At 44.2% G+C, this 12,921-nt stretch overlaps 1 protein-coding gene across 18 annotated transcripts in view; it reads left to right on the forward strand.

Moving 5' to 3' along the window:
- Positions 1-12,921, forward strand: part of ARHGAP22 (Rho GTPase activating protein 22) — a 176,562-nt gene that overhangs the window by 150,208 nt on the left and 13,433 nt on the right. For all 18 annotated transcript variants that reach the window (XM_068950169.1, XM_068950167.1, XM_068950176.1 and 15 more), the window contains 2 exons: positions 2,723-2,930; positions 8,096-8,228. In XM_068950169.1, the coding sequence (XP_068806270.1) occupies positions 2,723-2,930; positions 8,096-8,228 (341 nt within the window). The remainder of the gene's footprint in view (positions 1-2,722; positions 2,931-8,095; positions 8,229-12,921) is intronic.

The raw sequence follows: 12,921 nt of genomic DNA on the forward strand, positions 1-12,921 counted from the left end.
CCTTTCCCCTTGCTTGGGATTAGCTTGGGATAAGTCTGGAGCACCCAAACATGGGCTTCTGGAAGAACATTAATTCTGTGCTCTGTACCTGCAGGGATGCAGAGCACTTACCTTACTTTCCCGGTTTTTCTCCAGATTCACTGTTTGGGAAACAGGGCCATGATTCTACAAGTAGAGATTTGGGAAGACAAGTGTTGCTATGCTGTGATTGCCCTGACATCTACCACAGACCTATGTCCCTAACCCTATATATCTTGCATCAAGAAAAGTAAATACCAAATACCATTTTGAGGAGGAAACCTGGATATGGAGGGTTTTTTTTTTTTTTTTTTCTCTAGAGTGCACAGCTTGGTGTCTGGTCCAAGCTTACTGTAACTAATGCTGAAGGACCTTGGTTTGCATTGGCCCATGGCCCAGCCCAGGATCAAGCGTTCAGTTCAGAGGAAGGGGGAGACAGGGTCATTAGCAGAATAATCTGAAGGAGGTTGGACATGTGCTCCTGCTCAGCCTTTCACAGGTGAGGGACCTGCATTGTACCTTGCAACTCCTATTACTTGAATTATTCTTTTGTGTGTTTGCTATGATAAGCACTTTTGAGTTGCTGGTGGGTCCCCTCATTGGCAGCCTCAGCAGAGAGGACAGGACAAACAGGCTTCACTTTTTCAGCTGCAATCTGGATGGAGACGTTTTCTGAGAAAGTGGGCTGGAAAGGCTGTTCTTTCATGGCCGCCCAGCCTCTGTAAGTGCCCTGGGAGCTCTTGGACAATGCTGAGCCCCACATACTGAATGGTCTTGCTATGCTGCTTTACTCTGCCCCTTAATGACAGTGGGGATTACTTGGTGAGATTAAAAAGCAATCTGTGCAAAAGCAGGAAGAGATTCCCTGCCCCAGAATGTAACTTCAGAGACACACACCTCAGTGAAAATTCATAAACAGATTAGAAACTAGAACTAGTAAAACCTTTACTCTGCAAGAAAACCAGAATTTACAGTGATAAAGATAATGCACTCCCATGCTCCAGGGCATAGTATTTTGCTAGGATAAGAAGGGAATTTCCTTCAAGACTCTTCATGGCTCTCCGGCTCTGATATTGTAATGCAGTTGTGTAGGCTGAAGTGTATGGAAAGGTTCTGTCTTCTGATGTGTCACAAACTGGCAGGGAAAGGACCTTGGACTTTGGATCCTTCTTGCACGCCTCGTTCAGAGAGTTGAAACTGAGGTTGGTGGAAAATTTGTTTCAGCAAGGATTTAGCAGGGTTGGACTGAATACAGAATGCAGGTCTGATTTGATATGATTTATGCCATGGAGGATAGTGAATGGTGGTTAGGAGATTTCCTGGCAGCAGTCTTCAGCCTCCCATGAATATAGCACTAAAATAAAAATGGAAAGTGTGGTTACTTGCAGGAAGGTAAGTAGAGCTTTAAGAAATAAGCAAATTCTCTGCCCTGGTATAAGCATGTGCAAACACAGTGTAACTCCAGTATTGTATACTGCCGTTTTTTCAAACCTGCAGCACTGAGTGCTAAATGCATGATCTAGAGCTCCTTGAAATGAGTAGAAAGTTTCTTGTTGCTCTGAGTGATCTTTGAAAAGAATTTCCTATCTGCTATGGTCTGGCTTTGTCTGAAACTGAGTAGGCTTGGGGATTCTGATACTTGCTGAATATCTCATTTCCAAAATGGGGTTAACTTGGATGATATCCTCCCCGACTCCTCTACGCCTGGTAGGGTGCTACAGTTATGGTTGCAGAACATGTTTCCCAGACTGTGTTTCAGATGGAGCAGTCCCCTAGAGGCATGGATTGAACTAAGACCTCTGGATCTTAAAGCCTGAGCCTTTTCTGTGTTGTATGAAAGGTCTGATGTGTGCCAGTAATGGAGTTCAGCAGCTGGTATGATCAGGAACTCCCAGTTCCCCAAAGAGGGAGCCAGTGCTTCACGCTGGATGATACCTGCTCTAGGTTTGACTTAAGAAAGACCTGTGGCCAGCCTGTGTTTAGACTATCTGGTGCTTCTGATACTTTTGAGGTGCAGGAAGTAAGGCACGCGTTTCAGTAGGAAAGCAATTAATTGCATGTATTTTACTCCCTAAATAAAAATTTTAATTTTTATTTTTTGATTTAAATTAAAGGAGAAATAGAAATCCAACACTTGCAGGATGACGGGGGATTTTAACAACAGCCAGTTCTAATTTTGACGACTATACTCTGTCATGTTAGCAGTCCCGTGGCAGGCTTGCTTATCATCCTACCTGTTGGGCTGCGCAGCTGCAACCTGCGGCTGTTAAAGGATAGCTGTGTCCTAGCTAAGAGGTGGGTGCTTGCAGAAAATGACTGTGTCCCAAAAAGTCAGTGTAGCCTTTGTTTTGGAGTCCTTGGGACAGAAGATGCTATGGAAGTATGATGACTTAATCCATGCATCATCAGTCAGTCAGCACCGCTGCTATAAGCAATGCTGTTTTGCCTTCCTTGGCTATAACCGGTATAAACTGACCTGGGCAGAAGTTAAAGCATTCTTAAGCAGAACAAAATGCTCAGCAGGTAATTCTACTTGCTTTTTAAAATTCTTTTATTCTTTTGAATCTGTCAGAAACTGGATCTTCATGCCAGCTTCACTGGCTGCTTGTGAAACAGTTTCCACTCCCTCATCCTGTGCCCTGTGCGGCAGCTCATGGAAAAGTGCAGCTTACAGCAGAACTTCTCTTTTGCTGTCTGTTGGCAGGGATCTTTGGGCAGCGTTTGGAGGACACGGTACAGTACGAGAGGAAGTATGGCCAGCGGCTGGCCCCGCTGCTGGTGGAACAGTGTGCGGATTTTATTAGGGAGCGAGGTCTTACTGAGGAGGGGCTCTTTCGGATGCCTGGCCAAGCCAACCTTGTCAAAGATCTGCAGGATTCCTTCGACTGTGGAGAGAAGCCCCTCTTTGACAGGTGAGTTGGCATCGCAAATTTCAGGCTAGTTTACCTCTGGCAAGTAAAATCTGACAGGAATGACCTGGAAGTGGCTATTATAGTTAGATGTTCTTTCCACATCATTGTTCCCTTCATTTAAAACACTCTTGGGGGCTTTCTTCGGCACGATGCTGAGTGCTGTGGCCCATGTTCAGCCTAAGTACTTGAGCAGAAGAAGAAACTTGAGCCCAGCAGTCTAGATGGGGCTACTCCAGTGTTTAACTTAAAAACATACTGAAATGCTTTGGTGGACTTGGGTGCAGCATACTCAGCAGCTGATGGATCCGACTATAGTAATGCCTATGACAGAGGTGAACTAGCTGTCTGTCCTCTTTCATGCACTGCATCCTCCCTTCCTCACAGCACATATGCCTGAGGGCAGCACCTTGACCCTTCCCCCTCTTCCTTTGTCACCAGGCTTTAGAGTAGTCACCTGCGTCTCACAAATTTTCCCTGGCTATTATGGGTGCAATGTAGAGAGTTCTCAGCGTGTTACAGCACAGCATTTTCTGACCCCAGAAAGGAAATTCTTGGCCAAAGTGAACTGTTTTGGTGCAGAATTTCAGCAACTGGGATGGAACTAATGGAACTTAAATTCAAAACTGAACGTATCTTGGGTTCCTTTCCATTCTGTTTTGATTTTTCACCAGAACTTTCACCAATTGTTATAAGGGAAAAAATAAAAATGGCATTTTTTTCCCTTATAACAATTTTGATGTTAATCACTCCTTGCCTGGGACAAAGGAATGTTAGCTGCCTTTTGGTCCTTTTGGCCGTGCCAATGTCAGACAGCAGCGAGGGCTGACTGCTCCACAAGGGAAGGCGAGCCAGGAGCTGTAATAACAAGCAATACAATATTGCCCTAATAACAATGCAATAACGAGCTTGTCGGGGCAATGGCACAGGGACCCAGTCCCACAGTACCGAAATGAGGCAAAGCGGGCCGGCCAGACGCAGCCTGCTGACTCCTGGGCAGGTCCGCAGTGATGAGGCAGCTCCAAGGCCAGGCTGGGAAGTCAGTCTGTGGATCAGGGTCTGGGACCAGATCACTAGGGCCTGTGGCCAGGTACAGGCATGGCTGCAACACAGCAGGAGCTGTAGCTCTGGCAGGGGACAGATGGCAGAGGCTCAGCTTAAAATCCACTCCCATGGGACGGGGTTAGCCCTGGCGGAGGCCTCTCTGCAGCGCTGTCTGGGAGCACTCAATCCAAGGTCACCAAAGGAAGGGGACAGCCCTCAGCTGCGTTATCTCCACCTTGGCCCCAGGCCCAGACAGACAGACCTCTAGGAGGGGGGATGCTTTCAGGGCACTTACAGCCAAATCCTGTCCACGCCCTCTAACTAATGTTTTCTCCCTTCTCCCACATGCACCTTCTCCCCAGAGTGAAGGTCAGCGTTGTGCTAACCTAACCAGTCCCTTAAGAAACGGCTCTTGACCCTAACAGACTCCTGAAGTCCAAGGATGTTGGATTCAGGGCCATTGCATAGATCTGGCCTAATCTCTACTACAGGCCCAGGAGTGGGATCAGATCTGGACTTGGAGACCTTGATCCATTTCTTGCCGAATCCCACTAGGACTGCTTTCCTAGTTGACACAGGCAGTGTCTGAACTCAGGTGTTATTGCTGGTAACATCAACCAAGGAGGCTGCTTTCCCCTTGGAGACCTGCAGCCGGTCTCCACCCTGCAGATACGTATCTTCCTGCGTCTGCTGCAGGAGGGGGTAGTACTCCCCTGCATGGGCAGTGCAGTGGTTGCTCTCACCCTGGAAGAATATCCTTAGAGTTTATTGAGAAAATTCTTCTAATTCTTCCCTAGCCTCAGCTTCCAGGCCACCCATCCTTGTTTCTTTGATTCTTAACCACAGTCAATGTTTACTCCCTAACTGGAAACGTCAAATATTTAGAAACGTCTTCATGAAAAAAAAAAAGTTTGAAATTTTCAAATTTTCTTATTTCATCTTTTCTTAAACAAAATCTTTGTTTTTTAACTAAGGGTCTGGATGTTCTTGTTCAGAATTAGAATTGTCTCAAATGATGTGGGGAATGTGTGTTTTCCAAAATAACTCAATACATTCTGGAACAAGAGTATCTACAGAGAGAAGTAATCGGGAATAGCAACTTCCTGATTTCATGTCTCACCTTAGTCTAATCGTAGTAATTTCACTGTGAAGAAAGTCATGAAGATAAACAAACCTCCCCCCAAATTTCTTAATAGAGAAAGTACTGTTATTTGCACTGGTTAAATAGATCAGTGATAAATCTCACCTTTAACTGAAGTGGGGCAGATCTCCAGGAAGGGATGCCTGCCTTTGGGCTAGTTAGTCTGAAATGTCGTGTCACTGAACTGAAGTTTCAGCACAGAATTAGAGCAGGCGAGCACAGGGGTACCGGGGTAGTATGACAATTGAAGACGCCCAGCCCTCTTGCTGAAGCTTCTTCTTGAAGCCATCACCATCACCGCGGCTGGCAGGCCCAGCTCTCTGGCCTTTGATATCTGTAGTCACAATGAATGGCAAAGGAGAGCCAACACCCTGGCTGAGTGAAGTGCTTCTCCTCCTAGCAAGTGTAATTTCTTCTCCGTGTAGCTAACGCTATCCATGTGTGGCCTAGGAAGCATAGGCAAAGGCAATATTTTCTGCAAGTGTGAAATCCATATGTTTGTTTCCAAATCAGGTATAATGAAAGGAATATCCTTTTTTTTTTTTTTAGTTGCAGTCATTGCTTTTAGATGTCTTTTGCATCCACAAGGAACTCAAGTTGGCTTAATTTTCTAAATGAAAATCTCTGTTAGAACTTGCCTGCCCCGTGGTGAATCTCTGTGATGACTGATAATTAAAATATTTATTTTTAAAAGCCAAAGGTCTGGGTCTTAAATGCATATGTAGGTATTTTGAAAAGGCTAGGGTTTGCTGTTTTGGAAGCACCTATGGCAATCTACTCCTACTGTTCCTCTGTGCCACTGACAGGCTGGATTTCACCTGGTCTTGTGGGTGAAACAATAAACTGCAGTCAGTGGACCTGAAGCTGTAGGCTGGGCTCTGCTGCTGAGTGATGGTCACATCAACCATTCATGCCTGAAGCTCCACAATAAAACAATAAAAAAAGCAACCTCATTTGTAAAGTATTTGTGATCAACTGACAAAAACCGCTTTGTAGAACTGCAGTGTTCTCAAATACGATGGAGCTGTTGAATATGAACAGCATTATCAGAATTAGCAGTAAATGGTCAAATATTTGCACGTATTAAAACACTGGCAGTTTTCTACTGTAATTTTTCCTGTTTTATTTTAATGGTTTCTGATATCAGTATGCTTGCCTGTCTACTTCTCTCCTCTCCCAATAACTTGAAAATTATTGGCAAGTTTCAGTAAAATAACAAGGATGAAGTTTCCCAAGAGAATTGTGTCCAAAGTTTTTCATAAGAATAGAATAAAAGCAGAATCTCTGCAAGTACTTTGTCTGTGGAAGGGCTGCTGTGTGAGTTCAGCTCTTAGACTTGAGAATCCACATGCGAAAAGCTCCTTAAAACTGCCTTGACCACAAAATAAACTTCAGTTAGAGCTTGAGATACTTCATAAACTGAAGTGAGACAATGATGAGACACAAATTCATAGAAATTTGGGCTGTCATATTTCTAGGGGTGAGAGACTGAAGGGTCGACTTGTACCTAAGGTGTATTACGCTGCCATTGCGGAGAATGCACTGGGCCACACGGAACGTATAGGGTTTCGTAGGGCGCTGCTGGGAAACCAGTAGCTGTTGCTTATTGAAACATTTAGGCAGTCATGACAATATTACAGCTTTTACCTGTCATTCCTGGGTAGCAGTGATTGTGCTTCTTTGCTAAGAAGACAAAAGAAATTTAGTGTTATGCTTTTGACCTCGATCCAGGAATGTTCGTGAGTCAGTACACTGGGAAATTTTAGTCTCCCCAATTTACCTTTCCACAGTCTGAAGGCAGATAACTTCACTAGGTCCCTGATTGCTGGGCAGAGCTGAGGACTCTCACTCAGGTGGGCTGTGTCTTTTAAGGAGCCCTGTAGAGCTCCTTGTGCCTATATTTTGCAGCAGCAAAGGCAGTGTTTGGCAGAGTTGATTACTTCTCAAAAAAATGCTTTAAAACATACAAAGCAGAAGAGATTCAGCCTTTAGACAGAGGCGAGGATCTGAGGCTCTGTTGCCCCATGGTTACTGCTGTGCTTCTCCCAGAATTCTTTATAGGCTGGCAGGGCAATGGGGAGCAGGCGGGAGCTGGTGACACGATCTGTCTAGATTTCCAGTGGTCTAAACCTTTGAAAAGGTCAACTGCAAAGATCAACAGTTGTACAAGAGAAGACCTGGAATGAGAGAAAGATACTGTCTTGGATGAAAAATCAGCTAGGAAATGGAAAGGGAAGAAAAGGTGCATCTTCATCATGGATCTGACACCCCAACCCAAAAAAGGAGAGAGAAGAGGGGAGAGAAACTTCTGGAGTGGGACAGAAAAGAGAAACTGTGATATCCCAGCATAATGGAATAGTAAATCTCAGATGCCCCAGCTCGGGGGGAGATAATGTGACCTCCCAGCTGGGTAGCTATGCCAAACAGCAACAGAGGGCCTAGGGGAAACAGAGCTTCCTCCATTTTTTTCTGAAGGATCAACCTGTGCACTGGAGAGCCTGGCCTATCAGACACAGAAGTGGATGCTGGCTGGGAGAGCGTGAGGCAGAAGGGATGAGTGAGAGGATCAGAGCTTATACTACCATCTCAAAGCCTGGATCTTTTCGACTGCATAAAGATGCAGAGCTCTGTTGTCAGTGCAACAGCGATCAATCACTGTGTGTTGCCTGGACTGTGTCGCTCGCTTTCCTGATCTGCACTGGCTGAGGAACCTCAGGACCACCATACCTGATGCAGTGCTGTGGGCCTATCCCTTCTGCTGCCTCTATTGTCCCAGATGCCTTCTTATCTTGAGAGAGTGGACGATTTCCCCCATTCCCAGGTAGCCCTTCCTGCCACGTACAGGCATGTGGCAGAACAGCCTCCCTCCATGTGCCTGCTTTGGCCCTCTCCCCAAGAGGGGCCTTCCTGTGCCCCTCCAGAAGGTGGCTAGCCTTAGAGTAGCATGGGTTTCTAAATTTTCTTCTCTCTTCTCTCATTGCAGCAACACAGATGTTCACACTGTGGCGTCCCTCCTGAAGCTTTACCTCCGAGAGCTGCCAGAGCCTGTCATCCCCTTCGCCAAATATGAAGACTTTATTTCTTGTGGACAGCTACTCTCAAAAGACGAGGGAGAGGTCAGTGGTCCTTCTAATCTGCCTCCTGCTACCTTGAAGGTTGTTCCCAAGTCTCAGTGGAGTACAGCTTTCTTCTCACTCTTGAGCTCTGATGTAAAATCAGTGAAGTTTCTGGGAACCTTCCCTTGCATTTTCCTGAAGCTGTGAATCGTGCATTATTATCAGAGGCTCCTGCTTGAAGCAGGAGCTTCTTCAAAGTAAGCCTTGTAGCTCTGTGCTTTCTTCTAAATAAAGCTGTTCTGTAGCATAATCGGTAAGAGATGCAAGGTAGGAGACCTGTGTTCCTTTCCCAGCTCTGCTGTTGACTCATTAGCAAGCTGTATGAAGTTACTCCTTTCTATGTTTTCAGCGCCATAGATCAGAACAGCTTGTTCTGCTTCCCAGAGTTTTTGGTGAATTAGAAGCTGAATTTCTTACAGGAAAGGCACTACAAAAGGACAGACTGTGTTATTATCCCAAACCGGGGGGAAATAATGCTATGAATACCTTGCCAGAACCTTCCTGTGATGTTCTTCTGTTTGGTTTCCAGGCAAGGACAAAAACCTCCAAGTCTGTGCAATCATGGAAATTTTGATTCACCTCTTGGGAGGAGCAGGATAATTTACAATGTGATTGATTGATCTGTTCCATCCGTATTGCTCCCCTCATAGTGATATCTGAGCTCTGACTGCAGGGCACGTTGGCTCTGGTCTACCGTGGGTGGGACTTTGCCACCTTCTAAACAGAGGTTTAAAAAAGTTTATTTTTTATGCCTTATTATGATTGTCAGCTAAAGAAATGCAGACGCCTGAGGGCTTGGAAGTCACAGGGCACGATTCTATCCATATTCTGTGTGTGGCCTCAAGTTGTGTGCTCACGTTTCTCTGTCTTTAGCGGGGGTTGTAAAAACCTGTTCTTTACTGGGAGCCTGCGGTTCACCTTTAAGTTCAAGTGGCAGAAGTCTCTGGGGAAATTCAGTCCTTGATGATGTCCCTACGACCATGCTTGTTTGTGTGCATCGAAGGCAATGTATCTAGTAGAGTCTGTTTTCTGGGGGCAAAAGGCAGGTTTGTTACTGCTTGAGCCTGTCTGTACTCGTGCAATCTATCCTCTAGCCACCTCTGGGATAGCAAATACCTGTATGTGACAAAGTGCAGTACATGTGGATCCTGGATGCAGCCACATCAGTGTGTCAGTGCGCTAGTGCTGTCTCTTAATTAGTGCAGTTATGTGTCTAATAGCTTCAAAACTTGTTCATTTTCTGTCTTAGACTCACTCAAATTCGGCATCTTTGCTGGACACTTGTAAGTGACAGACAGCAGAATGATTGAGCTCACAAGAAACAGCAGTGTTTCTAAGGCAGTGGGGCCAGTTTCCTTTTGGTTGTAAGATGTGCAGAGCAGGACATTTTGGATCTGTAAGCACTATTGCACAAGAGCAGAGACAGTGCCAAGTTGGGCAAGCATAATTGTACATCGCTGCTCAGCTTATTAACTGTAGTTTGCCTGAATTTGCCTGCACAGGCTGCAGCTGTTTGGGAAGCAACATCTGTGTTGGTTTTGTATGAGTGAGGCCAGATTAAAATGATTTGTATTTTTTTTTTTTTTTTGATAGAAAGGTGGTGGGTAGGACTAGATAGCTGAAAGCTTACAAAATATGGTACTGCTGATATCAGAGTTGTCGTGTTAAGCTGCTGTTGTAAATGTAGCCTTTTTTTTTTTTTGTCAGAAAAATTTGGAACCTCAACAAAGGCCCTTAGCTTTTTTGGAAAGGAAGGTGGAGCGTGCACATCAAGGGTGGAGAGGCTGTACGTGCACAGTAGCACATGGAGCAGAATATAGTGCAAAGTCATACCCAGCCTGTAGGGCTTGACTTGCCTCCTCCCATGTGAAAGGTCTCCATGCTCAAAAATGTGGTTTCACTGAAACCATCGTTTTTCAGCAGAGAATGATAACCTTTCAAAATTCAAAGAGAAATCAGAAGTTTCATTTTGAAAGAAAATGCATTGGAATGTATTTGGAAAGAAAATGCAAACTGTTGTTTTAATTTGAAGTTTTGTTTTCATTTTTCACATGGAAGTTTTGCATAAGATATTTAGACTCAAAATGTCACTTTCTTTCAGTTGTGTAAATCCAAAAAATAAAAACAGAATTACTAATGCAAAATAGCAATGCAGATAAAACAGCACCTCATGCTGCTACATTCTGACCAGAGATGGGAATTATGATGATACTAGCTTTGCATGGGCCTACTCCCCATCTGTAGCAAAAAATGTTCCTGCACTGTCCCCAGCTTTCCACTTATTGCTGTTCGTCTTCATTCTGCACCTAACTAGTCTCTGGTGTTGAAATGCAACTAGAATCTTAACAGTCCTTGGACTACACTGAGGCCACCAGGTATCTCAGCAGCACTGCTGCCTTACCAAGACTTAATTCTGATACCAACTGGTAGGGAGGACGAACTGAAAATGAAAACTAGTTTTAGAAAAAGAATGAAGAGATTATCTTGGAAACTCTAAACATTCATTTAAGCCTGAGGTGACTTGTCATGGTTGTATTTTGGCCTGCAGTGCTGCCTATATTCTAGAGATGCACACAGCAACTCTGAGGGCTAAGCATCTGGCTTTGAGTTTTTAAAGAAGGGACTGAATGTGGGTGAAGATCTGAAGTGTTTCTGGTTTTCCAAACCGACTAGAAACTCCCTGTTGGGGCTGATCTGTTAATACACATTGCAAATTCCTTGTTTCTGGGACTGCTCCTTGAAAAGCATGCACCTACGGTTAAGTTAGATGTGCTGCATTTGCAAGGATGTAAGACTTATTATTGCAAAATATCGTAATGATGAATGACAACAGCGCAGTGCCTGCCCTGCTTAGCCTGAGCCATAAGCATTTTCTGTGCAGTTTCTGCCTTACATTTTTCTTTACGCTTGTGCAGTGGTGTTGCTAGGCTTAGACCTCCAGCATCCTCTTGGGCACATGGTTAGTGGGCACAAATCTGTGGCGGAGTTGATAAATGTTCCTGAGATGGCTGCAGAAGGAGAGAAAGCTTTTTTTTAACCTGGCAAGAGTTTGAACCTTGATGTATCTAAGGACACTTTTTGTGTAGTCCTGCAATTGTGATTTCTCAGTGACACAGCATGGATGATAATTTTTAGATCCTTTTTTTGATTTCAGGTCAGGTCTTCTATCTTTAGGTCATGTTTCCAGCTGTTCTGTTCTGTTCCAGCTGTTCTGTTCCAATCTGCTTGCAGTTCCCACTGCAAAGCCCTCTCTCACATCTAATGGAGCAAGGGTATTTTAATTCAGAGCACTTGAAATACAGTGCCAAATGCCATCCTGATTTCTGTATTTGAAATAAATCGGTTCACAGAGGAAAACTCAGGAGAGAATTAGATCTGTAAGCTTGACTGTATCTAGCTCAGAGTCCTCACTATAAGATTGGATGACCTGAGTAACTGACCTCAACTGTCACCTCAATAACAGCTGTCCTTGATTCAGATGTTTTCAGAAGTTCAAAAAAGGGGATTGGTATTTCCAAAAGTGAAAGGTCTTTTACTGGTGGGTTCATTTTTGCCACTCTTTTGAACCTAAGGAATTAAAAAAGACTAATCACTTTTAAGTATCTATCCTTTGAAATTTCAGTTTTTTATCAGTTGGATGACTTTTTTGTGCTGTAAAATTCAGGAGAAGGAAAAAATTGTCTGTGCGTTCAGGGCAATGAGGATGGAGGCAGGAGCAGGGACTGCTGTCTGGGTCTTTCTGACTTGTCTGGACCAGAGAAGTCATGAAGATCTTGCAAGAGGCTGGCCAACAGAAAAACTCTCCCTAACGTCTCTTAATAACTTGGGGAAAGGTTGAAATAAAAGTCCAGACATGGTTCTCTGACTTGGAACCAGCTGTTTCTGCAATTTCTCCATCATTAGTTAGCAATCCAAAGCTCAGTCTTCACAAACACTTCTGGATATCTCATCTTCCCACAAAAAGCTTAGTTGTCTCAAAAAATTAGCAAATCTCCAGAGCAACTGCAAAACCAAAGGGAACAAGCAAATGATACTGGGGCTTTGGAAGGACAACAGTCTTCTGAGTCAGAGGTTTTCATTAGACAATTCAAGTAGCTTGAGGGTTTGAAGTCATTCCTCATGCAGACATCTCATCTCACGTTTTAATGTAACACACTGATGTTATGAAGTATGTTGCAGCTCAAAATGACTGCGAATGGAAGTAAATACATTAAAAAGAGGTAGTTGGATTGGAATGCTGTTAGTTTTTTTTAAAGAAACACTTGCCTCTGCTCAGTTCAGCGTTACTGGAATGTACAGTACACTCTGGATGCCTCAAAATTTCAAATAGGTTGGGTGCTGAAAAGGCAGAAATGCTGGTTCGTTTGTGCTGACTCTCTGAAGACTGGCAGGCCTCGCTAGTTGAAGGCCTTTACAGTAGCCATTAAAATCCACAGAAGACTTTCTACTGATTTTGAGAACTCAATCAAGTTCTGGACATTGGGGTTTCAGTATTTCAGGCTGTGGTTTGACTTCAAGAATTCTGCAGCCTTTTTCTTTTGGACAAAAGATTTTTGGAGGTTGGGGAATAAACCTGCATACTCAGTGAATTGCAGAGTGGGTGGTTTTCCTTTCGTTCTAGACAGCCCAGCTGGCTTTTCTGGTTACTTTCTTTGTCTGTCCTTTGGAATTTTAAATAAAAAATTCCAGCTCT

The sequence above is a fragment of the Struthio camelus genome, chromosome 7, assembly GCF_040807025.1.
Source record: "Struthio camelus isolate bStrCam1 chromosome 7, bStrCam1.hap1, whole genome shotgun sequence".
In the NCBI taxonomy this organism is placed as follows: domain Eukaryota; kingdom Metazoa; phylum Chordata; class Aves; order Struthioniformes; family Struthionidae; genus Struthio; species Struthio camelus.